This window comes from Podarcis liolepis (genome assembly GCF_965112155.1).
Source record: "Podarcis liolepis genome assembly, chromosome: 3".
Lineage (NCBI taxonomy): Eukaryota > Metazoa > Chordata > Lepidosauria > Squamata > Lacertidae > Podarcis > Podarcis liolepis.
Window position 1 is genome coordinate 32,289,064 of NC_139557.1, and position 27,294 is coordinate 32,316,357.

Consider the following 27,294-nt stretch of genomic DNA (forward strand, 5'->3'; position numbering starts at 1 on the left):
TTAAAATAGCTCAATTGGTAGGGCATGAGACTCTGAATCTCAGGCTCACGGGTTTGAGCCCCACATCGGGCAAAAGATTCCTGCACTGCAAGTGGATGGACCAGATCACCTTTCCAACTCAGCGATTCTATGAGAGAAGCAGCTGAGCATCCCATCTCTATGGGTTTGTGTGGAAGTAGGAGCGCCAGTTTGGCCCCACCAGCATGGGTGCCCGGGGCTGTGTGCATGATCCTGGCGCCAAAATGTGTGGGTGCCCAGCCCCTTCACGGGGAATTTTGTGGGTGCTTGGGCACATAGGGAGTAGGCACTTATGTGTGCAAGCCTCCCTGAGTGTCCCCTTACCATGCAACTGCCATTGGGAAATTTTATGTCAAGTGTTGCATTGCAGTATACTTGGCACGGATTGTTGCATTCCGACGATCATTTCGGGTGAGGAAGCCAGGCTTTTCATTATAACATTTCGACGTTTATATAACCAAGTTCTTCATTAAAAAAAGAAGGAAACCCTCGATGTAGAGATGCACGAGGATGCCGGGAGGAGAGAGAAAGAGAAAATCCCCTCCAAACGCACTGCAAACTGAGGCTTAAACGGAAACAACCAGAGGTCAATGCAACGCCACAACTTGTCACTAGCTGTAGTAGCAGCAGCAGCAGCCACGGCTCACAAAAGCTCCTATTTCACAGCTCGCGCTGCGGAAGGATATTTTACCTTGTTTACCCTGCAGCCGGCTCATTGAGTGAGTGGAAAGAGGGAAGAGGAGGGAGAGGGTTGGGCAGGCTTTGCTCGTGTGATTGGCGCTTCGCTGGCTCAATGGGGAGGCACCTCGGGGCTCGGGGCGGGCCCTCTCCGCGGAGCCAGTCGGCTCTGCGGCGGCGGGGACTGGGCAGGCAGTCAGTCTCTTAGCCAGCCAGCCAGCCTGCTCGCCTGCCTGTGCGCTCCGGGTCGGCGTAAATGCGCTGGAGCTGCTGCAGCCGCCGCCGTTTGTGACACCCAGTAAGTAGAGACGCAGCGAGAGAATTCCCAGCGCACGTAAGTAGCTATTAATACATGGTGGGGAGATGATGCCTTGCTGAAAGGGATTGGCTCGGCCATCCCTTTCCCTCCCTACCTCCTCCTCCTACCTCCAGGAATTAAGAGAGATCGACGCCTGAAATAACTGAGTATATATACATATATATATATATATTCTACACATATTCAACGCGCATCTTTAAAGTAGCAGCATCTCCTCCGCATCTCAGGACTCTCAAAAGGAAGGACAAAGAGGAAACCGGCGAAAGGAGGTCTCCTCTCTTGCAGAGCTACTATTGTTAAGTATTCGCCTTTCATGCTGCTGCTTCTTTTGCATCATCACCACCACCATCATCATCATCATCGCCGCTGCAGGCGCGTCGCGCTCCAGGATTTGCTGAAAAGCGAAGGGATTTTCTCCCCCCACTCTTGTTGGAGATAAATAAGCAAATCAGCCCCACGCGAAATGGAAGAGCATTGATCCGCGCTTGTCCTTGATTGCACTTTTTGTCTGATCAAAGGAAACACACGCGAGGGCGCGCGCACACGAGAGCCGTCGTCTCGGGCGCGTGGATCTTCGCGCACCTCTCTCTTTCCCGGTGGTGACGGTGCCTTTCAATTTAGGAACATTTTCCCTCCCGCAAAAGAAAAAAAAGAGAGAGAGAGAGGAGTAAAGAAATCGATGACCAAATAGCGTCTTTATATTTTTCTCTGTGTGTATTTGTATATACATATATATTTATATCTATATATATTATATTTTTCATCCTTTTGTTGTTGTTGGAGCTCCTTGCTGACCCTCTGAAGTTAAATGCTCCCTCGTCGTGGTTTTGGGTTTTTTTTGCATATCTGGATAGTCCTTGCTATCAGGGAAAAAGCTTCAGACGCCATCTACAGTTAAAACGTAGGGGAAAAAATTGATTGGGGGGGAAAGAGAAGGGGGGGGCAGTCGTCTGGCTGGTTGCTGCACGTTACCTGAACTTAACACTTTTCCAGCCGTGCGAGGATTTTGCAGGAGCGCAGAGGAAGCCAAATACTAATAACGATTCTCACCTCTCTCCGTTCTCGACTTGTTCATTCCATTGTTATTTCTTTAAAAAACAACAACACCACAGTTGCATTTCCTGAGAGGCCACGTTTTTGCAAAGACTCACGCTTTGGCTTTGTTTGTGTCACTTTGTTCTCTTGCGCAAAAGCTCCCCGACGTGCCGGGCTTCTCTAGGAGAGGGGAACCCTTCGGCTTGGCCACCGGCTCTCCAGTCTCCGCGCCCCCTACCTCCGGTTTCCTCTCTCGGCGACATAAACTGGACACTAACCCCACGGAAACCTGCCCTCCGAAATCCCCCTCTTTTCTTCCGACGACAGCACAAAGGCATCGTTGCGGCCGGCCTGATCTTCACAATAACCCCCCCCCCCCCTCTCCAAAACGGTTGTGTGTGCGTGCGCGCGCGCTGCTGCTGCTCGCTCCCGCCTGCATCTGTGCGTGTTGTGTGATTTTGGGGGGGACGGACCTTTTTTTGGAGGGCTTGCTCTCTCCATCCCCATGAACATACAAAGGTCAACCCCAATCACAATCGCACGCTATGGAAGACCTCGGAATAAAACCCAGGATTTTGAAGAGCTCTCTTCTGTAAGGCCCACCGAGTCCAGCCAGAGTTTCAGCCCCAACCTCGGCTCACCCAGCCCGCCAGAGACTCCCAACTTGCCGCATTGCGTTTCTTGCATCGGGAAATACTTGCTGCTGGAGCCTCTGGAAGGAGATCACATTTTTCGAGCCGTGCATCTGCACAGCGAGGAAGAGCTGGTTTGCAAGGTAACAACTTTCCTGCCTCTCTTCTCTTCTCCCACCCCCTGGGATTTTTTTTTTTTAAAGCCTTTCTCTGTCTAGCGAGTTTATTTTTAGAAAGTACTCCGGAGTGGGGGCTGTGTGTGCTGGGGGCGGCGGCGAGCCATTGATTTAAGCACTGGGAGAAGTTTAATTAAAACAAACAGGGAGAAAAAAAAATCCTTGCATAATTTAAACGGCTCTCAGCAACTTTCCAGACAATGGCCACGTTATAACGGTGGCCTGGAGCCAAAGACTTGGGGAGGGGAGGAGGAGGGGAGTTAGGCTCTGAAGGCCACATAGGTGGAAGTACGTATAATCTAATTTCCCTCCTCTCTTTCCTTTCTGACTTCCCAAAAGGGAATCCCTTGCTAATTTTCAACCGGTCCTCCGAGGATATTTCACTTCCCTTGGGTGGTGCTGGATGCAAACTTGGCAAGTTGGCAGCTTTGCCTCTGTGTAAGACTGCAGTCCTGTATAGGCTTACTTGGGAGGAAGCCTGATTCCACAGAGAGGGAGTTTTACTTGCGAGGCGACATGTGTGGGATTGGGATGTGGATCCGAGTTATTTTTTTTAAAAAAATGCACACGAGCACCAAGCCTCCTTGCTATGGATTGTTTGCAAACACAATCGCCCACGTTTCAGCAGGAAACAATAATAATAATAATAATAATAATAATAATAATAATAAATCCTCGCACACTTGCATGCTTATTTGGTTAGAAGGGCATGCAGAAAACAACAACAGGGCTCAGACTTGGTAGGTTGCTGGCTTCTCGGTCTCTTCAGCTCCCCCAGTGAAGGTAAACTGTGGAGAAAGGAAGTCCACATGCTTCTCCTATGGAGGGAAGTGGCGTCCATTCACTCAAAGGCGATACTATTTCCTTTGTTCCTAAACTGCTGTGGTTACTCTTTCTTTCACTCTCCCTGGTGCCCTCTTGGAGCTCTGCTCCTGGAGCAGCCCCTGGAAAGGCTGCGTGGGAAGATTGCCACACTACACCACCTTTGTAATTACAGAATATTTTCCCCAAAATGTGTATTTTTATGGGCTTGAGAACAAAACCAAAACAAGCTGCAATCCTAGTGTTGAATTGGCAGGCTGTGATATAGACACATGGGCCACCCTTTAAACAAGCCAAGCTTTTTGGTCACTGTAGACCAGGTGGATGTTTTTATTTAGATTCATATGTGGTGACAAAATTAAATTGCAGCCCCTGGTTCGTCGCAAAGGGCTCTCTGTTCAGGTCAGTATAAAATGTACTGGCCACCCGTGAGTCATGAACCCTAAATCTTAATAAAGATTTAGTTCTGCACAGTTTATACCTGATTATGGAAAGTAGAGCCACTCTGACCTTACAAGGACTTCCACTGCACAAGGAACCAGAAAGTGGAGCGATGGTGCAGATCATTTAAAATACATGCATTAGTTTGTCCAAAATAGATGCAGATCAAAATATTATCAGCCTCCTCTTGTGGGAGGAGCAGATGAAAGCCAAAGAACGAGCAGCTGAAATGCAAAGAATGACATCTTTATGAAGATGCACACATCTCACAAGGCTGCCTTATCTGCTTGAAGATTTTCAGGAGCTAGTAACTTCTTTTTACACATCTAGTAGTTAAATTCGATCCAAAACCACCTGTGATTGTGTTCTAAAGGTATGGGAAACTACTGTGCTACAGAAGCAGAACTCCTATATGAAAGAGCATCTTTGTCCATTATAATTTTGAGCTTCAGGATGGGGAAGTATTAGGAATTTTCATGTTTTGAGGACACCGGCAACCATTTTTCAAAACTGAACACCTCCCTAAAAACAAAACAAAAACATTTCAGTTCCCCTCGCTTGTAAAATTGTAACCGTTTATGTTTGCCTTTAAAAAACAAAACAAAATCGGCCTCTTTGGCTGCTCCTGAAAAAATAGTGCCCTTGCATATACAGCTAATAATAATAATAATCAACAACCGACTCTTGTCTAAGTAAAAACAGGCTTGTGGATTCCCCCCCCTGCCCCACCCCCATTAAGAGCCAGATAACAAAGGGGGGGGGTGATGAGGCTTAATTTAATTTGGCTGGAACCCCTGAGTATGCAAAATGCCATTCTAGAATCCAAATGAGCTCTTTTTTTTTACTCTCGCTGCTGGAAAGAGCTAAACTGGACTACCTATAAAGTCACATGTCCTGACTTCTCATTATAAAAAACAACAAAGATAAGCTTTTGGAGAATCAGTCAAAATGACTTTTTTTTATTTAAATAGCTCTTAGGGAGAAATCTGGCTGTTAAGGGGAAACGTTTTGCTTGCATGAGGGCCACACGTTTTTATAGTACGTAGAAGGTGGTCATGGCTGCAATCCTGATCCTGGTTACCTAGGAGTCAGCCTCATTGGATTCAGCAGGACTTCAGAGTAGACAAATAATATCTTGCAGGTGATGTGCTGCAAGATTTCACAAGGAGGCTGCAGTGGTGGTGGGAATTTATATCTGTTCCCACAGCTTCTGGTATCATTGATGGGTTCCCCTGAAAGACATTTGGAGCGGACAAAAACAAACACCACTTGCAATGGTCTTCCCTTTTACAGATATGTAGTTAACCGGTCAACAAGCCCGAGTAAAAGAGCTTTTCTCTTTCCACACGTCAGGAATAACAGGAAGAGCTGTGGTGAATGCAGTTCATGGAATGCCAAAGTTTGCACTTATTTATAGAAACTTGCTAGAGAGTTTCTCAACCTGCTGCAGTCCTCTGCATGTTTACCTAGGAGCAAGACCCATTGAATTGGGTGAGACTTAGTTCTGAATGGACATGCATGGGATGCTGCTAGCAGGTACCTCAAAGGCAAATGCTGTTCTGCTTCAGAGCATGACATCAAGATAATGGCTTCAAGACAGGTTTTGCGTGCCTTAAATTAATTTCTGAATTGCTAAGCTACAAGCTATAGAAAGAGCAAGCGGTGAGCCACAGTCATTTATCCTTACGTTGCGCAATATGGTTGGCCTGCGTTCTTCAGCATTAATCTGACTTTGTAACTTCCTGACCTTCATTACCAAGGGACAAATGCATCAGAATCTCGCGAATAATGAAAGCCTTTGTGTCACGCACTGGCTATGCCTTCTTACTGCAGTGCACCCGTTATTCTCAATGAAACGTTCCCATTGCCTGGAATCCAAATGTCTCAAGCACTGATTCATTCATAATCGCTGGATTAGTGGAACATTTTTTAAAAAAATATATTTGAGTTACCCAGCATGCTTGGCGATTCCTTACCATTTCATTCACGAGAACGCAAGGTGGATGTGTCTGCAAGGTTAGAGAGGCACTCGTTCTGCTAAAAAAAAATGCACTAAAAATCTCCATAAATATTAAAAGGCAAATACAAGTTTGCAAGTCCATTAGAACATTTCCCTAGTCTTATGGGTAGGGAACACGCAGCCCAGGGGGCTCAGCCCACCCCCCAAAGTGATGTCTCATATGTTCGCCATCATTGCATTTGCACCTAAGCTTCCCTGTTACACATCTCCCAGGAGTTTCTCCTATGCAAGCCATCACAAGCGAAGGGTTATCCATTTTGCCTCATCTTACAACTGCCTGCTCTGTCACCGTGTGAACAGCAACCGAAACCTTGTGTTTTCTGTTGCTTAGCAACGGAAACACAGCAGAGTCCTTCCCTCGTTTTTCAGCATTTCAGACACAACTCTGAGACGTCACCAAAGGCCTCTTTAACTCCTTCCTTTTGTGAAGCAGCAAGGGAGGTCTTTTCTGTATCTCCGCTCCAAATTCCTATGTGGTGGTCTAGCGGTCTTCAACCTTGGGTGCCTTGCTGTTGTTGGACTACAACGCCTACCCTCCTCAGCCAGCTTAGCCAATTGTCATGGAAGATGGGAAGTGTAGCCCAAGAACTGTTGGGAACCTAGGATGAAGAGCATGGGGATAGACAAGGAGTGGGGAATGGGATAGACTCTGCCAACCTCTGATAGTGCTTAGGGATGGAAGAGGCTGTTGCCTGCATATTGGAGAGGGGAGGAAGGAATTTGAGAGCCTTCAGCTTCCATATGAGTTGCGGACCGTGGCAATATTTGTGTTGCCCAACCATCTCAACAAGAATTTTGACTTCCCTCATTCCTTCCACTGCCAGAGAATAGAATCATAGAATTGTAGAGTTGGAAGGGACGCTGAGGACTGTCTAGTCCAGTCCCCTGTGATGCAGGAATACACAGCTGCCCCATCAGGGAATCGAACCTGCAACCTCAGCATTATCAGCACCACATTCTCTAACCAACCAAGCTATCCAGGCTGTGGAAAAAGAAGGTGGTGTGTAGAAATGGCAAACAAGACTGTGCCCTCCAGAACTACAACTTTCGCCAACCACAGGCAGCATGGCCAGTGGTCAGGCATGATGGGAATTGAAGTCTGAAGGGCACCATGTTGACTTACCCCTCTGATAACCAGAAGAAGGCTGTTATAGTAGCACAACCTGGTTTGCAAGATGGGTGGGTAAGGGGGAACCTGTGGTCCTCCAGGTGTTGCTAGATTACAATTCCCATAATTTTTGACCATTTAGCCCATGGTGGCTGGGGCTGATGGGAGTTGGAGTCCAACAATATCTGGTGCCTCAACCCTGGTTTTTTAAAAAATAAAATGGGAATACAGAGGGAAAGGGGAAACCGGGAGACAACTGAGAGTGCAATTATCACATATAAGAAGAGAAAGGTGAATTATGTCAGTAACCAATTTGTGTGAATGATAAAAATATTAATAAAAGATTATTTTTTAAAAACAACAAAACAAAACAAAACAAAACAAAACAACAACAGCCCTGGAGTATGGTCCTTTTAAAGAAATGTAGCATGCTCTGCTTACTCTCTAAAACCCATGGCAGAGTTTTCATTCAGATACAGAGCCAGTGTGGTATAGTGGCGAGATTGTTGGACTGGGGCCTGGGAGGCAAGGGTTCAAATCCTCTCTTGGCCTTGAAAGCTCACTGGGCAACCTTGGACTGGTCACTGCCTCTCAGCCTAACCTACCTTGCAGGGTTCTTGGGATTAAATGAGGAGCGGGAGAACTATGTTTGCCACCTTGAGCTCCTTGGGAGGAAAAAAGAAAAAGGTGGGATGTAAATGCATAGAACCATAGAATTGAGGAGTTGGAAGGGACCCCGAGGGTCATCTAGTCCAACCCCCTGCAGTGCAGGAATCACAGCTAAATGAGTGTCTGGGTGCCGGATCCATTGGTGGTATGGGTGGACGGACAGATTGGACAGCCCCTCAGAAGCAATGCATAAAAGCAAAACGAGTGGGGGAACCCTAAATGGTTTGAAGCATGATACAGTGGAACCTCGGATTGCGAACGTGATCTGTGCAGGAGGCACGTTCGCAACCTGCAGCGCTGCATCTGTACACTCGTGTGATGCGATTCGGCGCTTCCGCGCATGCGTAAAGCGCAATTTAGTGGTTCTGCGTGAGCGCCAAAACCCAGAAATAACCCGTTCCGGTACTTCTGGGTTCGGCGCAGTCCGTAACCTGAAAACGTGCAACCCGCAGCGTTCCCAACCCGAGGTATGACTGTACTTCCCTCCCCTCCCCTTTGCTGTAACTATTGGCCATCCAGAATCAGAATTTTCATAGATTCTGAACTGCCGTCGAATTTTTTTGATGCTTTTGTTTGCAAAGAACCGGATGTTCCTTTTTAAAACAAGCCTATTTATGTTTCTTCCCTCTTATCAGCCAGGAAATTAGGCCATTCACTTTCCTTTCTCTCGCTGATATAATTTATGTAGGCCGGTTGGAGTGTGTGTTTTGGTGGAAACCCTCATTTAGTTTTCGTAAGGAAGAAAGCACTTCCAGACTGCTCAGGGCATAGTGTGCTGAAACACAAGCGCCAGTTTGCAGTTTGGACATCTTCGCTTTTGTAATATGCAGAGGGGTTTTTATTAGTTTTTAAAGCCTGTTTCCTTTCTATTTCTAACCCTTTCCTTTTTGATTGCCCATTGCATCTCTAGGTGTTTGATATCGGCTGCTACCAAGAGTTGCTCGCGCCCTGCTTCTGCCTGCCCCCTCACGACAACATCAACCAAATCACTGAAATCATTCTCGGGGAGACGAAAGCCTATGTGTTCTTTGAGAGGAGCTATGGGGACATGCATTCCTTTGTTCGTACCTGCAAGAAGCTGAAGGAGGAGGAAGCAGCCAAGCTGTTCTATCAGATAGCGTCTGCTGTGGCGCACTGTCACGACGGCGGGCTGGTGCTGCGAGATCTCAAGCTGCGGAAATTCATCTTCAAGGATGAGGAAAGGTAAGGGATTTCTCTCCCTTCCTCCCGGCCCTTTGGAATCCATCAAGGAGTGTGTCAGGGATGCAGTTTTGAAAGGGGTTGTTTTCTGAAGGCTCGTACTGTTAGCCCCATGTGGAAGTAGAGGAAACATTCCTGCCAGTTTTGATGGAAGATCTAGGAGAGCAGGTGGTGGTTATTCCACCTTGTTTCCTTCTGGTCCCTGGGGTGAAGCCGCCGCCACCATGTAGCTGAAGCTAAGCAGGTCTAGGTGGGGTGAGTGCCTGGATGGGAGAACTCGTGAGAATCTGTATGGCGATGAGTTACATGAGAGAAACATGGGATTGTGATGTAATGAAATTACACGCATGCATACATACCCTCCCCACAGTGTTCCTCATAAACTAGAATCTGTACAGGATCCCTTGTGATTTTCCTCTTAAAACCAAAGTTAATACTCCTTCTGTATACACACACACACACACACACACAGTCACAATCACAATCTACACTCACAAACATATCTTTTGAACTGTGGATTTCTATTTTCCATTCATTTGATTCCTGGGAAAAAGTGGGTAGTTGTTTTTTGGCAGTTACTGTGAGAGATTGCTTTGTGGTAGAAAAGCGATGGATGGGTTTATAAGATAAATAAAAAGAAGGGATGAATAAAGCGTGTACCACCCCAACCCCCCCCTCCTGCTTTGGCGATTGCTTAATCTATATTCTTCTTTTTGGAGCAATAAGCCCTTGTTGCCACGGTGTCATAAACCCCAACCTACCCTACCCACTCAAAAGTTTGGCCGGGACTCACTTCTGCCTTATGGAGATCTTGCACCAAGCAGCCCAAAGGGCTGACTCTGTTGGTTACAGATGGGAACATGGAGACTAGAGGCAAAGAGTGTGCCTTCTCATTCAGGTAAAAATGTGTGAATCACTTAATAGACCTCTTACTGGTCTGTAAAGCTAGGACAGGTGTTGCTGCTTCTTTACTAAGAGGGGAAAGCATGGGGACGTCTGGGTTGTTTTAGTACAGAAAACTCTCCTCTTACACGAGTGTTTGGTTCCGGGGGTCCACTTATAAAACCCAAAAACGTGCAAAGCCAGGAACCCTTGGAACTGCCGCCCACCCCTGTGCAAAGTGTGGGGAGCTGCTTACCTGCCTTTGGGCTGCTTACCTGCTTCCTCCCCAAAGCTGAGTAAGGCTGCAATAATAGCTGTGTAAGGGTGGGTGGAAATAAATAAATCAAGAGAGGGTTTCCTCCTCTTTCCATTCATTTATTTCCTCCTCACCTGCAGAAAGCTGTGATTGTGTAAGTAAAAGAAGCATAAGATGTGAGTTACCTGTGTGATGTTTGTTGTTTTCTCTCTTTTTTAAGCATTTTGTGGAGATGTCACTTTTGGAGCAGAGGTTCTAAAACACACACACACACACACACACACACGTTTGCAATGCATTAAGCTTGACTTGAAGGGACCTTTTGTAATTCTTTGTTAATGTAATGAATTAACACATGTTAAGCTGGTTTCTTAAGCTTGCTAATAATATCCAAGAAGGTAAGGAGACTGGAGGAGGCAGTGGAAGGGAAAAAAGACATGTTGCCTGTGTGATGTCCCGTAAATACAGCAGGATTCTTAGATGTTTGGGATGACTGGATAAGGCAAAGGGGTGTTTTACCTTTCCATCTTGGCAGCATAAGCAAGCAAGCAAGAGTGAGTGTCTCCTAATCAGTGCGTTTGGGGCTGCTGATGATTAGAATTCCATTCCTGTGCTTATCAGTTTTCTAGGGTACTTACATCACATAAGGTAAATGCCTTGGCTGGAGATGACAGGCACAACAGGGAATGGTGCTAGAACAATGAGGACCAGAAACAAAAAGTTGCTCAGTCTTCAGGGTGACCTGCAAAACATTTTTTTTTTAAGAGTTAGAAATTTTTCTGCATTACTTGAAACCTCCTTAGCATGTTTCATAAAGTCTTCTTCAAATGCGAAGTGTGAAATGGTACATTCCTGAAACCACAATAATTGGTATCTACAAAGAAAAAACTGGCCAGTGAGTTTGACTGGCTGGTGAGAGTGTTCAGCTTTCCTTTCCTTTGCCATTGCTGGATGAATGTTAAAAATGCTCTCACAATTTTTGACTGTTTCCCCGTCTACCAAGGAAACCAGGAAAGCTTTTAAGAGTAGACAGAACATTTGCCTGTTGTGTTACACACACACACACACACACTATGCACACACCTGTGCTCACACAGGGAAGTCTTTCTCCTTTGCTTCCCATTTTCCAAATACTGGCAAAATGCCCAATTCCTAGCTGGCAATATGGATTCGGCAGAATAAAATTGGTGGTGGTTGGTGATAGGAAATGTTAACTGCAAACTTGATTAGTTGGACCGCCTTCTCAAGCTGTGATGTTCAAACTTCCCTAGCATAATTCCCGGGTGACATGGAAGGAACTTTTGATTGTATTCAAAGTACTATTGATTTAGAACTCAAACATCTATAAAGATTTGGAGGGGGGATATTTTGTGTTTCTGCTGTCAGGCAACAGTATTTGTTGTTGGGTTCTGTAAATTGATGCAGCTTGAATGGAGTGTTGTTAGAGAGGAAGGGAAAAGACATTGCTTGGTAAAGGTAAAGGACCCCTGGACAGTTAAGTCCGGTCAAATTTGACTATGAGGAGGTGCTCATATCGCTTTCAGGCTAAGGGAGCTGGCGTTTCTCCCCAGATGACTTTTCCAGGTCAGGTGGTCAGCATGACTAAACCGCTTCTGGCCATAGCTGTCAACTTTCCCCCTTTTAAAAGGGAAATTCCCTTATTCTGAATAGAATTCCTTGCAAGAAAAGGGAAAAGTTGACAGCTGTGCTTCTGGCGCAACGGGACACCATGGCGGAAGCCAGAGCACACGGAAACTCCGTTTACCTTCCCACCACAGCGGTATCTATTTATCTACTTGCACTGGTGTGCTTTTGAACTGCTAGGCTGGCAGGAGCTGGGACAGAGCAATGGGAGCTCTCCCCGTCACACAGAGCCCAAGAGGCTTGGTGGTTTAGACCACAGCGCCACCTGCGTCGTCCCCCCAATTGCTTGTAATGTGTTGGTTTCTCCCCCCACCCCCACCCCTGGGCCTACAATAGAGTAACTGGGGTCTTGGTTGGAATGAGAAGGATTTTGAATGCAGTTCCCTATGTTCCCCTGTAGTGGAGCTTAATTTAACTGAGGTGGCTAAGATCAGTTGATTTGCAGCTACTTTCATGCAATGGCTTTGGGGTCTTTTTCCTTGCACACCTTGTCACAACTATGAATTTGGGAAGCCTAGTTGGGGCATGTGCCCAAAAGCCTGAACTGGAATACTTACGTGGAAACAAAAAAAAAACACCCCTTCCATTTAAACATACACACCCATTTTCGTCCAATGAATCTTTTAGGTCAGTGTGTGTAGAGAGCATGCTCCCTTTTGTGACTGGCATTTGGATTGCTTTCCCTGTTGTTACACATTCCTTATTTCCTTACTATATACTCCTGTGATCTTGTACTCTCATGGTTGCTTGTTGGCTGTATTTTGTCTCCCTTGATTCTCCCTAGTTCTTAGCTGTTGTGTGGCTCAGGGACACTGTTATCAACTGCTTCTGCCCACCTCAGTACAGATGCTCTATTCTGACATTGCAGTTATGTGTGTCCTTGACTCTGATGCCAGTGTGGTGTAGTGGTTAAGAGCGGTAGACTCGTAATCTGGTGAACCGGGTTCACTTCCCTGCTCCTCCACATGCTGCTGCTGGGCGACCTTGGGCTAGTCACACTTCTCTGAAGTCTCTCAGCCTCACTCACCTCACAGAGTGTTTGTTGTGGGGGAGGAAGGAAAAGGAGATTGTTAGCAGCTTTGAGACGCCTTAGGGTAGTGATAAAGCGGGTTATCAAACCAAAACTCTTCTTATTCTTCATTAGTTGCCTTGTAAATGCAGCCTTGTGCAGGTGCTTAGGTGAGTCCCAACCTTATCGAACAGGATGCTCATAGACTCTCCTTGTACAAGTGTATACTGTAAATTGTGATCCTTAATGCTTGGAGGTGCAGTTCCCCAGCTTTACATTTTCTGCTCTCTGGGTAAGACTTTGAGTACTTTATGACGCAAGAATTAAGGTTTCTTTATTACCTGAATGGAAGCTTCAATAGGCTGCTATGCAGCAAATATGTCCTAGATGCTTTTAGTCATTCCGTTGTTTGTTGGGAACTGGCCGAGAAGCCAATGGGCAGTGCATACAACTTTGCCTACAATATTGTGTGATTGAAAGGGCAACACCTAGATCTCTTGTGTGGATGGAGTTGTCTGAGGAAAATGGATGCAAATAATTTGATGTCGGGGCCAAAGCACAAAGGCATGGTCCCATCTATCTTTCAAGTCTGTTGAGAAGGATCGATCTGTGGGTCTTGCATAAAATAACTTTTATGCTCTTTTAAATGATAAGAGTCTAGAGCTAAAACACTGCCTAGGTACAGAGCTTGCTTTGAGTGATAGATTAATTTTTCTTGCCAGCGAATTATTAATGTTTGGGGGTATTAAATCTTCAATTATATTCAAATATTAGCTGTCACAATATTTGACACTGAAAAAGTTTGTGCTCGTTAATCAGTCTTGTTAACAAGGTTGGGATCATTTTTAAAATATTGAGACTTAAGGCGTTCTGTTTACTTCTGAATTTCCTTTCATAAAAAGAGATTTGTCTCTAGTTGAGAGTTGAGAAAGAACCTGACTTGCCTTTGCACTTTGTGCTAATATAAACATCAGTCCCAATAGTTTAAAAAGCCAGTGTGGTACATGAATGCCTACTATGTCTGTATGTAGTTATGTTCGTCTATATGCTTTGGTTATCTAATCCCACCTGCTCACCTTGTTTAGCTAGGATTTGCATTACAACCAAAATCTGCAAAGGCCAGAGTCAGTCCTAGCAAGACCTAAACTGATCAATTAGCATATCACTGTAGCAGCAGTGTAGGAGTTGCTTCCTCATGGCACAGTCATGCCTAGATGGAATAGTAGTGTAGGTATGATTCCTTCCTATGCCCCTGGTACCTGGACCTCCAGGGAAGACAGCAGCCAGACACAACTGGCTTGCAGGAAAGTAGGTATTGTGCCACTGTGGCACATAGGAAGTGACCTTGTAACAAGTCATACAATTGGTCCATCTAACAGAGCATTGTCTGCACTGGACTCGTAGCAAGTTTCCAGGCAGGATTCCAGGCAGGGGACAGTCCCACCTCCTTGGGGATGCTGGGGACTGAACCTGGGACGCTATCCCACTGGCCTTCTCCTTAGGAGCTGGACCTAAGGCTTAGCTCTGTGGAACGCCCTCCCACCAGATGTCAAAGAGAAAAACAACTACCAGACTTTTAGAAGACATCTGAAAGCAACCCTGTTTGGGGAACCTTTTAATGTTTAATAGACTATTGTATTTTAATATTTCGTTGGAAGCCATCCAGAGTGGCTGGGGAACCCCAGATGGGCGGGATATAAATAAATTATTATTATTATTATTATTATTATTATTATTATTATTATTATTATTATTATTATTAATTTATTTCTAATGGGGCATGCACAGTCCTACTGCATTGCTTTCTAGTTATACCTTCCATTAGATGCTTGGGCAGATCATTTCAGGTTTTTGCTCTGCTCTGTTTTGTTTTATTTAACAATTCAGCGAAAGGAAACTCAGCCCACAAAAATGTGACCAGAGACACAAGCTGTTACATTCCTTACCGGTTGCCAAGTAGTAAGATTTCTCAGAGCAATGAATGACTCTGGTTTTTTAACCGCCTGTCACCCTTTATTGCAGCCGGCTGATTTACAGTGATTTACAGTTGGAGCTAGTAACCCTTTTGAGCAATGCTTTGGGTAAAGGGGGGGGGGGGAGAGCAATGGAGGAATTATGGGATGCCCCTGTTTTAAGATGCCTCTTAAGGCTGAGCTTATGAATTTATTGGTTCCGGAACGATCACGACATTGGTGATGGGTTTCTGCAGTCATGCTAGGTCACAAAATGCTTTGCAGCTTTCGTAGCATGCTTCATCTCAGAAACCCTGTGTGGTAGGCTGTTGCTTTTTCCACTTGAGGAACTGAGGCTGTAGAGTTTGGGATTTGACAGACTCCTGGTTGCAGAGGTTCTGGGGTGGGAGTCCCATACTTTTTTCCACACTGAATTTGTCCTAGTTGTCAACATCAGGTGGCAGCACTGATCTGTTAAGCATCGGCCCAACACAGACAGGACTGAGTATATATTCCAGACCCTTAGATCAGGGTAGCAGATGTGCTCCTCCAGAGGTTGTTGGACTAAAATTTCCATCATCGGTGACCATTGGACCCTTGCTAGCTTCGCCCAATGTGGTCTGACAATATCTGAGACCCACCGTGTTGGGTATCCCTGCCTTAGATGCCAATATGAAATTTCCAGGGATCCGTGCGCCAAGCTACACATTGCACTTAATGTATAGTGTACCAGGATGTCGCCCATTTTTAATTTTAGTTAATTGCAAGTGCAAACGGGGATGGGAGTATTTCGTGGGATCACAGCAGGAGAACAAGTTTATCGGAGTCTCTGACAGCCCAGATTGCAGTACGTCTGTGGTTGGTTTTGAGCTGGAATTGTGTGTATGTGGGGTATCAATTAGAATGGTATTTTGCTGAATTTCCCCCCAATAGGCTTTGCCGCCTGCACCCGATTTTGCTGCTCCCTGATCCGCTGTTTGTACCAGCACTCTTTGCCTGGTTTGTGGGTCTGGCTGACTCAGCGTAGGAAAGGAAATTCACCATTTGGAAGACCAGCCAAAAGCATGCTTAGAGCTTGGATAGAATGTTGGAGGAGGGGAAAATAAAGATCTGCATTTAGTTTTAAATTGAATTGCATCCTTTTACGGCTATGTCATATGCGACCCATCCTCTGCAAGACGACGTCAGTTGGTTTTATGGTACTGCGGATCTCGCCGGTAAAAATTGAGTGGTGTTCCATTTTCCTTTGTATTCCGGATTCTTTCCTTTATCCACTTTGATATCTGTGCCATTCCCTCTTGCTTTCTTGTGTAACTCTCCCCCCTTGAGGTGCACACATGCTGAGAAGCCATGTTTATGTAACTATGGAGGATGATAGTCCTCATTAACTCAGAACCGAGAAGAAAGTCACAAGGTCAAATGGAGGGTCATCTTTGCTGTGGCAGGTGAAAGAAGAGATCACTTTTCATCCCAGAAGCACCCCGCTTTTTTCTCATGATTTTTGAACTTGTCCATGTGTAGAAAGACTGTGGGAGGGGTTTTTTGTTTGTATTTTCGTCCTCTTTGGGCAATAACTCTCATTTATCAAATAACAGAAAGGGAATAGTTATGCAACTTCCTTTGGCATCAGAGTTTAGACTACTCTTTTTGGATTTCAACATCATGGATCATTATTATTCGCTTATATTGTATAACAAAAGATGCAGCAGTGGAGTTGATCATCCTGATGAATGTTGGTCCCTGGAATCTCGAGACATGGTACATGTAAGGGTTTGAGAAATCAAGTCTTGCACCTGCTCCTGAATTTTTACTCCCTCTTTCCAAAGTGCCACATCGCCAAAGACCCAGCAGGTCTACAGGACTGTGAATGCACATAGTTGCAAGGATGTTGTAGTTCCATGCTCTGGAACTCAATGTGATTCCATATACCCCTTGTGACATGCTCTGATTGGCTCCTTTGTTTGAATCCTGCCCTCCCATTGTGATGATCCCCACTGACTTGCTTAGGGGTTTGTAAAGTCATGTTGCTTCATTCTGAAAACATAACATTCCACCATCCCTGGTGGGGTCCCAGTCATAAAGCACCATCAGATCCGGACTAACTTCAGCTCCAGGGTTGAAGGGACCTGTGGTTCACCCAATGTGTTGTTGGACCAGTTCCCCTCATCCTTGACCATGCTGACGGGGGTTGATGGGAGGTGGAATCCAACAACATCTAAAGAGCTGCAAGTTCTCAACCCATCCTGTTCCTTCCTTGTCGTGCCAGCAGGGTCACCATGTTGTCTCCTTAGCCCTGGCAGAGACTCAAGGCGTAGGCTCTTTCCAGATCAAGTGTATTGTTCTGCTTGCGCGGTTACCCACTACTAGTGTTGCATAGTGCTCTGCCAGCATGCTGGGCAAGTGGAGCAATGACATTGTGCTCAGTGGGTTTCATTTCAAGGATAGGATTTCCCTGTGCATCAGAATCTCTTTTGTAACCCTCGGATTCATCAGGGAAGAATAATGTGAACCGCTGTAGAGGGGGGAAATGTGTAGGACAGGCTGATTGTTTGCCAGAAACGGATGCTAACTCAGGAGTTTACTTTGAAGGTCCTTCTGGAAAAGGCTTAATTGATCAGGTTTTGTTACATTGCAAAAGGGCCAAGTCTGAATGTACTCGAGTAATGAATGGCATATTGATAAGAAATTCAGAATGGTATTGTTTTTCATGGGCTTCCCTGACGGTTTCTATGGGGACAAAGACGCATTTCCCGTCTGAGTGCTATTTGCTGCCCTCTGATTGCACTTCTGTGGTTTCATTCACCAGTAATGGGAAAGCATTCACAGGCAGAATAGCTTCCCCTTTTTAAATAGCAATGATTCAAGCTTGCTTTTTTTTTTTTTTAAGCATTAGACTAATGCAGGGTTCTGTCAGTGATCTGAGAGCTGCATAATGCTGTCTGCCCAAGTGCCTCTTCTATCCCCTCTTCCGAACTGAAATGATATACTCTAATTACACTGGCTCTGACAGAAGGCTTTGCATTATATAGTAAGTTTTATAAAGCGGATCTTATCTAGCTGTGTGGAAGCCCCTATTTATCTAACTAATTTCAGTGCAACCATTCCCATGGCTAAGGGGAACAGCAAAACAATTGGTTTACAGGGTGTCTTTAACAATGGAAGCTCGGGTCAGGAGAATATATTTTTTTTTCTTCATTCCGACTCTAAATCTAGATTCTAACCTAAAAGTGATGCTGGCAACTTGCTGCTTGAAATATCCATTGGAGTTTTGTGTCTGTTCTGCCTGTGGCACTTTGTTTAGCAGCTGGGTTCAAAAAAAGAGCATTGAAGGCGATGCCATAAATACAACCCTAGTCAAAAATGTATGCTAGAATGATGTAGGATATAAAGATAAAATGGCATTAGTGATTTAGCTGAAAGGAGTGTGAAAATAACTGAATCATAAGAACAATGGTGAAATTTGAATAATATTATGTCAAGTTTAAACACTTAAATATTTGACAACAAAGGGTAAAATTGGAGACATAATAGTTGAAATGTAATTTAAAACAAGTTTTGAGAGAAGGTGAAGTATTGCTGAACAAGATCTTGTAAATGGGAACGCAGAAAAGGGAGATGTGAGGGAGCCAGAAAAGAGGGTCATGGAAATCTGGTTTAGGAAATTGAACTACTTTTTATGTCTTTTATATGATTTTTTTGTCTGTTATCCTTTTTTCTTTGTATGTATTTTTTCATTTTGGTGATGGTACTTTTTATTGTTTTTGTGGGTTGTGTATGTGTATGGTGATATATTGTTTAAAACCTTTAATAAATATTTTATTAAAAAAACAAAAAACAAAAATGTAACCCTAGTCACTGCTGTCTGCGCCTACCCTGGATGCATGACACAATGTGGCTTATTCTTTATACATTGCAGATAATTTGGAAATGACGTGTTTCTCTCTCTCCCTCCCCCCACCCCCCATTTCCTACCATGTGCTAGAGGCAAAGAACCACCCTCAGGCATTCACTTCTACAGACTTGGGAGAGAGGTGACAATTCATTGTCCTGGGCTTTCCTACTGTCTTGCAGGCAGTCTCTCTTTCCCTGCATTTGAGATTGTGCTGCCAAGCCAACCAAAATTATGAACAATACCACAGTTCCTAATCATAATATGTCATGCTTTTGTTTCTCTTACTCTTTGGATGCACTAGGGTAGCAATTGTCTATGCTAAATAATTTTAGGGTTCTTGTACTTTCCCCGTAATCAGTTTTATGAACAAATGAAGCCTCTCTCTCTCTCTCTCTCTCTCTCTCTGTCTGTGTGTGTGTGTAAAAAGCTACCCAGACATTGATCCACGGTGTATTTGCTCTGGTCCAATCCATTCAGCAGGATGAAAGCATGGCTCCTCCTCCTCCTCCTTTTTTCTTTATCCTGCGAGAGATTATAGTGGAACATGCAGATAAAGGCCAGCTGTTGTTCAGTGGCCTGGTTTAAACAAAATCTGCTTTGCTGTGACTGCAGGTCCTTGATTCTTCAGTACAGTATAGAAAAGGTTGGTGTGTGCGTGTGTGCTGAGAATCAAACGAAGCCAAGATTGGTATTCCAGTCTTTGTGGCAGGAGTCAGACATGTAACAAAAGGACACCCTTTTGTTCAGAAAAACCCCGGAGTCCATTAAGCAACAGATATCTCAGGAAGGGAGACGAGAGTTGAGGTGGGGACGGTTCCTGACCCTCCAATGTCAGATTTTCTGCTAAAGAATAAACAGAAGAATAGAGAGAGAGACATGGGAAGTGCATAAATCTTTTGGAAAGGTAACCAAGGCAAGGACAAAAAGCACGCTGCTTTCTGGTTTCTTATCTGTGGCAGTTATGGGCATTGCATGTTGACTGAAACAGCAGCAGCTAGATAATTGAGGGAAAACAGGGTTGGCAAAAGGGTGGGGATGATGATTACATAAATTGCCAGGAGATGAACAGAATAAAGCAAATACCCTGTATGCATATTCAGCATGACACACGCTTAAGTTAACAGGGTGTACAAAGGAAAGGCAGCTTCTATATTCTTCAGAGTTTCTGTGTTTTCTACATTTCATTCCGGAGACCCAAACCAACCAACCCTCCTACGTTGAGAAAAGATCTGTTGCTGGGGTGGATCTGTCTATGATAAAGCTGGCAACACTTGGTGGTAGGGATTTCACATACGCTGAACTTGTGCTAGAACTATATGGGAACATCATTTGTGGGGACTGGGAAACAAATAGGCTTCCACAGGTCTTGGGCATGGAGAAGAAGTATAGTTCAGTGATACAGCACATGACCTTTCCCCCTGCTCCCTCAGATTGTAAGTGAGATATAAATGGTATGTGCTTCTGAGAAAATCACCTCAAGTGTCATTGTTTTGTATTCAGCATTCGAAATTTGCCAGGAGCATTCTGCACCTGGTTATCAACCATTTTGTGACCAAGCGCCAAGATGGCGCCTGATGTCTCCCACCATCTGGAAGTGCGTGTTTTCACACATCAGCAACATATCCTGTAGTATTCTATCCATTGTATTTAATTAGCACAATCAGAAATAATTTCAGGAAATGAAAGGTTGTGTTGAAAAATACAACTTTCAAGCCATCTGGCCCCAAAATGGCAAACAGGTGTTCCTTTTTGGCGACTGTAACCCTGGTTTAAGGAGCCATTTGGCGCCTAGCTTGTATATCTGAGTTTCTAGCTCTTATTTGTTTGCTTGTTATTTGCATCTGTAAACCTCCCCATATCAAGGAAGATCTCAGGGAGGAGAGCATACATAATAAAAAGCATAAAGCAATTAATTTAAGCATCGTTAAAATCACATTAGATCAATAAAAACTATCCGGAACAATTCAGCTGCAGCATCTGAAATGGTCATATTCATTCCCAAATGCCTCTGTAAGCAGATGTGTCCTAAGCTGTTATCTGCAAAACAATCAGTGAGGGGGGGCAGACTTAAAAGAGAAGCTGCAAGCAAGTTTTTAAGTATGCCTTGATTAAGAATTGGAAGGGTCAAGGCGATATGCTTCAGATCTTGCTTGCCTCCGGTTCTTCATCCTTCGAGCAAGCTGTGTCTGACTGCAGCTAAACAGATAGTGGCTGTGCCCCATAATAGTTCATTTCTGTGTTTGTTCCTGGGTTTCACTTAAAGCTGGTCCGTGTGTTGCCCCTTTGGAAATGGGTGCATGTGCAGCACTCTGGCAGCACCTCCGTTGTACATCAGGCAAAATGTGCGACTCAACGTGCGGCTACAGCTGCGCTTACGTTGGCCTGGATTTCTGCAAACCTTCCACCTATTTTTGGAAGCGGACAAACAGTGGAAATAGGCCATATATCTCACATTGTGTGTTGCTGGGTAACACACACACATAGGTTAGGTGCCTGTTGTGCACATAGTATTTCTAGATCGTAAACGTGAATCGGCCCTCCAAGAGAGACAAAGCAATCAAGGGCAGCTTTTGCTGGTGCTTTTTAAAAAGCAAACAGTTGTTTCTGGAAGGAGTCAAGTTATATAAGAATGGCATGGAAGTGAAAGCAAAGTACAGTGGCATCTTTGGTTACGAACATAATTCGTTCCGGAAGTCCGTTCTTAACCTGAAACTGTTCTTAACCTGAGGTACCACTTTAGCTAATGGGGCCAGCTGCGCCGCCGCCACACTATTTCTGTTCTCATCCTGAGGTAAAGTTCTCAAACTGAGGTACTACATCCGGGTTAGTGGAGTCTGTAACCCAAAGTGTTTGTAACCCGAGGTGTTTGTAACCCAAGGTATCACTGTAATGATTATGATTATTTATGAAAGGAGTCCAGGGTTGCAAATGTAATAAAGGCCCTTCTGGATCCAGGGTTAATGATATACCGATATATCATGATGTCTGAAATAAGGATGGAACTACGCAGAGGCATTGTCTAGCTTCACGGTTTCCCCCGTACACACACACATACAGTCATACCTCATGTTACGTTTGCTTCAGGTTTTGCATTTTCAGGTTGTGTCCTGCGGTGACCCGGAAGTACCGGAAAGGGTTACTTCCGGGTTTTGCCGCATGCGCAGACGTGCAAAATGATGTCATGCGCAGAGGCGGGTTGTGTTCTTTTCAGGTTGCGAACAGGCCTCCGGAACGGATCCCGTTCGCAACCAGAGGTACCACTGTATCATGATTCACGATATATTGCCAGGTCAAAAATTATGAAACCGATATCACAATATGGACTCCAAATCAGTTTGGGTCAATATATCATCCAGCCCTACTTTATGGTCAACATGGCACCTGGGATTTAGTTCTCAATGATGTGGCATAATTTTTGTTTGGGCTGTATGTACCACTTCAGATTGTTTGGTGGGCAGAACGCTCCTCATGGGACAATGCTCCTTCATTAATTATTTTTCATATCCTTCTACATGGGCAACTACCAGGTTAGGGAGAAAGTTTCTAGTCTAGTTGACTCAGTGGCATATATTACTTTTCTATGTAGAATAAGTTTTGTTTAATGAATAAGAATTCAATCACACAAGCCCCATCTGAAGTGGTATAGTCCAGACACAGGTTTATCACCTCAGTTAGGCCTTGGACAACATCAGCAATGCAATGTTTTCCAAATACTGTTTTGTCGCATTCCCACACTGCTTTCTTAAATTATAAAAGATCCCCTTTGTGATTTGATAGTATAAAAAGCATATAATATGTTGCTAGGGCTTTTGAAAGCTGGTGAGTAGCATCCCTTAGCACTGGCTTTTCCCACATTTTATTATTATGGACTAGCTGGGACATTATCAAATCAAGTTTTACTACTTCCTTATTGACACTGAGAACTGGAGGTTGACTTCCAGTGGCATGCGATGGCTGCTTTTGAGAAGGTTTTGGAATGTAGGGGATGCACTGAGGGAGAAATCAACAATAGCTTTTTAGCCATGGTGAAATGCTAGCTTCTGTCCTGTTAGGTAAGAATTAAAGCAATTTATGACTTCCTTGTCCAAAGGGTCTTTGTCAAAAGGACTTGCTGGTAAATATGGCTGGATGCTTTTAGTTTTTTTTATTGGCTATCTGTTTTCTAAACTAGAACCTAACTAGCTGGTGGTAGAATACTGAGCTAAGTGCTCTGTTGTCTGTGGATATGAATGGGTGTGGGTGAAACCTAGAGGAAAGGAAGATTCAGTGAATAAATGAACCCTTTTGGGGTGCTAGATTTCTGGGAAACTTCCAGAGCTTACGAGGCTACTGCAGAGGCCAGTTGCTATACTAAACAAACACATGACTTTGCATCACTTGTGTTCATTTTCTGTACTTAAGTGTGAGAGTCTGGTTGACTTCTAAGGCATGTCTATATACTTTCTTTCTTGCACAAGTGAAAATTCTCCTGTGAGTCACCATGATCTGAAGTTACTGGGTTTTTTTGCCCTTGTTACTGTTTTCTTCTTTTTATTTTAGGGGTAGTCTTATAACTGTTTGAGTTAATAATAATTAAAAAATCACTTTCTGTCAATTTTTAAACAAATACCTTAAGCAAAAGGAAACAAATACCTTAAACTTGAGAAATGGGGATTGTGTATAATGGGAAAACCATGCCTTGGAGGGAAAACTTATTGGGTTATGAGTTACATTGGTATCTTTTCAGTGTAGTCTCTAGCTGTGTTTATGAAGCACCTCAAGTGTTGTTCTTTTTTTAAAAAAAAGTGTAAAAAAGTAATGGACATGATAGGCTTTGGTTTGGCTTATGTAGTTCTCTGCAAGCCAACAGTTTTCTAAACTAAAAACCACTGGGTTCTGTTTTCCAACAAGTCCAATGAGATGTGTGAAAGGAAACTTCTGAAATAGTCAGTGCCTATCTTAACTCCCTGGATATTCATTTGCCGGACCAGCTTCTGGCATTTTGGGAAATACCTGGGCCGTTTCCCAGTGCCTGGAGAATTTCAGAAGCTGATGTCCATGTACACATTATCTCCCTTGATGGGCCAAGAATTGAAAAAAAGATTGTGAGCATTCTTGAATGTCCTTTGTCTTGGCGCAACAAGGCAACTGCGTGGGTATTTGTCAGTGAGTCTAACTGTGGCCTGTCTCCTCTTGCCCTACAGGACTCGAGTAAAATTGGAGAGCCTCGAAGACGCTTACATTCTGCGAGGGAACGACGACTCCCTTTCCGATAAGCATGGATGCCCCGCCTACGTGAGCCCAGAGATCTTGAACACAAACGGCAGCTACTCTGGCAAGGCGGCCGACGTGTGGAGTCTAGGAGTCATGCTGTACACCATGCTCGTTGGACGCTATCCCTTTCATGACATTGAGCCTAGCTCTCTCTTCAGCAAGATCCGCCGCGGGCAGTTCAGCATTCCAGAGACTCTATCCCCGAAGGCGAAATGCCTTATACGTAGCATTCTGCGCCGGGAGCCCTCAGAAAGGCTGACTTCGCAGGAAATTCTGGACCACCCTTGGTTTTCTACAGATTTTAATGTGTCTAATTCAGGATATGGTGCTAAGGAAGCAACGGATCAGCTGGTGCCTGACGTCAACATGGAAGAGGACTCGGACCCGTTCTTCAACTGAGCGTCGGGGACTAGTGTTTTGGGTTCTGCATTGCCAGGAAGGGACAACATGAAGGGAGTCCTTTCTGGCCGTGCAGAATTATATCTGTGTCTCAGCCTGGCTTGATAGCAAGAGAGAGAGAGTGAGAGAGACAACCTGGAGTTCTTTTTTTTTCCTGGTTGGAGAAGGAACGCCCAATAAGTGAGCTAAAACCACAGATGTAGCATGTGGATGGTTTAGATGGGAGGAATCGTTGCTATTCAGTTAGGTTGACATAGAAAATAACGGAGGCGGCAGCACACAGAGAGACTGTAGCTTCTCATCTTTATGGAGCCAAGGACACTACGCATCCCAAGTTCCAGTGCAGCCACTAATCCACTCCTGATTCCGTTTCGTTTCATGTATTTACAGTTCCCAGTAAATAGAAACTTTTGCCTCAACTTGCATCTTGGCATCGCACTGTTAGATATTTAACTTCAGCCATTATTCAGGGAAGGTACAACTAGCTATTATTTTATTCTTTGTTTTCCTGGATTATTCCCCCCCCCCAAAAAAATCTGATGTTTAATAGTTACAAGTGGGATTCATTTTCGTCGGGTGGGGCGGGGGGTAGCGCACAAAAAGGAACACACGAGAAGTGGGTGCTAAACCTGCTAAACCATGCCTTTTGATAGGTTGTTCTAAAGTTCACATTTCTCCTTATTTTATTTTGGGCCAGGAGGAATTAACATTTAAAATGTTCTTTTCCACGTCCCTTGAAGGGATGAAAACTCACAAGCTGTTCAGGGTTAGTTTGAATATTGTTATTATTATTGGTCAAATGGCTTTGTGGCAGGAAGCAGTTACAATTCAGACATTCAGGTGTATTGGACTTTTTTATTAGCAAAACCGACAACAACGAAAAAGAATAATTGTCCATATTTGGGGTTATGTGTTTTTCTTCTTAACCGGGATTGGAAACACTGGCTTCCACTATACTGGACATGAATTTTGACCACAATATTTAGGGAAGGCCACCTTTGCATCACCTAAAGAAGAAAAAGGGGGAAAGCCCTAACCCTGTAAACAAATTTTCCTCTGACACCCCTGAACATGATCAGAAGAGCTCTTTATATTTGAAGGGGAAAAGGCACCCCTACACTTATTTTGTGGAAAGGCAATGACTTGGGTTTTCTTGTTTTCGTTTTCTAAACAGGATACTGTTTTTAATTTTCTTCTCATTGATCTATTAATAAGCTGAATATTACCACGACACAGATCTGTCTTCTAAACAGTACACGGTAATATGCACCTTTTTGTATTGTCAAGACTTATTTATTGATTAAACTGTCACAGTTGTGATGAATTAAGCCAGTACTTAATTACGGGTTGACTTGGGGGTGACATGTTACATGCTGTAGTTAACACACTTCTGTTTTGCTCTTCAGGTATTCCTGTCCCTAAATGATAATACTTTATTTTTTACTATTATTTTAGCCCGCCCACCCAACGCCTCCACCTTCCTTAGAGAGCTTTCATTTTGATTTAGACTGGCAAATGATTTTTATTACTGCTTTTTATATTGCTGTATGATATTGAGGGGGTGTTGGGGTGGGTGGGGACACAAGAAAACAAACAAAACAGAGATCTCTTGGCATAAATATTTGTGTTTCCAGTACCTCAGTTGTTCTGATGTTACTGCCTGTATGCGTTTTTTGTGAAGTGGTCATGTTTTTTGGATAGGTACACGTGGACTCTGTAGTATGTAAATGTTACTTGAATTTCGTGCTTAATTATAGTTATGTGGCATGTGCGTACTTGGCATTTGACGTATGGATGCTATACACCTGCTCTCGCAGGGAAGGTTTCGATCCCACTCTCAAGTTGATAGTTCCACAGTTCCTTATCAAGAGACAAAGCTGCAGCTGACCTGCCTTGGTTCTATTTTGGTATCTTAAGAATATAAAGGAGTAATGTTTTTACACTCTGAAGATGGTGCTGTGTTGAGGGATTTCTTCTTTTTTAAAAACAAACAAAACAACAATGTTTATTATTTTATAAACTTGTAGGAGGAAAGATTGGTGATGTGCATGGTGGGATTTTACTGCCTCTGGTGCTTTGTCTTGTATTTGGTTTAATGTTTTTTGTCCTAATCTCTTCAATAAACAAAATTGTGCATATTTAACTAAATTCAACTTGTGAAGGCTTTATTATTATTATTATTATTATTATTATTATTATTATTATTATTATTAGTTTACTGCTCTATACACACGGGTCTCATTATTAAGCCATGTAGGTGACTGAGTCCATTCAAAGGTGACTATGGGGTTGCAGTGTTCACCTCACTTTCAGGCCGAGGGAGCCGGTGTTTGTCCACAGACAGCTTTCCGGGTCATGTGGCCAGCATGACTAAACCACTTCTGGTGCAATGAAACACCGTGATGGAAACCAGAGCACACGGAAATACTGTTTACCTTCCCGCCACAGCAGTACCTATTTATCTACTTGCACTGGTGTGCTTTTGAATTGCTAGGTTGGCAGGAGCTGGGACAGAGCAATGGGAGCTCACTCCGTCACAGGGATTTGAACCGCTGACCTTCCGATCGGCAAGCCCAAAAGCCTCTGGTTTAGACCACAGCGCCACCCGTGTCCCTTATTAACCCATGGCTAGAGGCATGCAAGTACAAGATTCTGAAAATATAAAGGGGGAAGGCCCATAGGAGTAGGGCGCATGTTTTGCATGCAGGAAGACCAAGATATAACCCCTGGAATCTTACAAGGACTCCTTGCCTGAAGAGTCACTGCCTGCCAATGTAGACAATGGATAATCCGATTCTGGATAATGCAGCTTCCTGTGAATTTTTTTTCTTTCAGAAAAACAATCTTAGTTCTGAAGTCAAACTTGAATACTAGACATAAAGACTTGGA

The 27,294-nt window shown here is 44.1% G+C and overlaps 1 protein-coding gene across 1 annotated transcript; it reads left to right on the forward strand.

Annotated features, from left to right (window-relative positions):
* Nucleotides 1-1,178: 1,178 nt before the first annotated feature.
* Nucleotides 1,179-26,553, forward strand: TRIB2 (tribbles pseudokinase 2). Its single transcript, XM_083495703.1, has 3 exons — nucleotides 1,179-2,825; nucleotides 8,829-9,121; nucleotides 23,937-26,553. The coding sequence occupies exons 1-3, from the start codon at nucleotides 2,556-2,558 to the stop codon at nucleotides 24,403-24,405; spliced, it is 1,032 nt and encodes a 343-aa protein (XP_083351829.1). The 5' UTR covers nucleotides 1,179-2,555; the 3' UTR covers nucleotides 24,406-26,553.
* The last annotated feature ends 741 nt before the right edge of the window (nucleotides 26,554-27,294 follow it).

Excerpts from the sequence above, each read along its gene's own strand:
- TRIB2 (XM_083495703.1), top strand. The coding sequence starts at position 2,556 with ATGAACATACAAAGGTCAACCCCAATCACAATCGCACGCTATGGAAGA. Across the intron at positions 2,826-8,828 it reads AGGAAGAGCTGGTTTGCAAG|GTGTTTGATATCGGCTGCTA; the intron begins GTAACAACTTTC and ends TTGCATCTCTAG. Across the intron at positions 9,122-23,936 it reads ATCTTCAAGGATGAGGAAAG|GACTCGAGTAAAATTGGAGA; the intron begins GTAAGGGATTTC and ends CTTGCCCTACAG.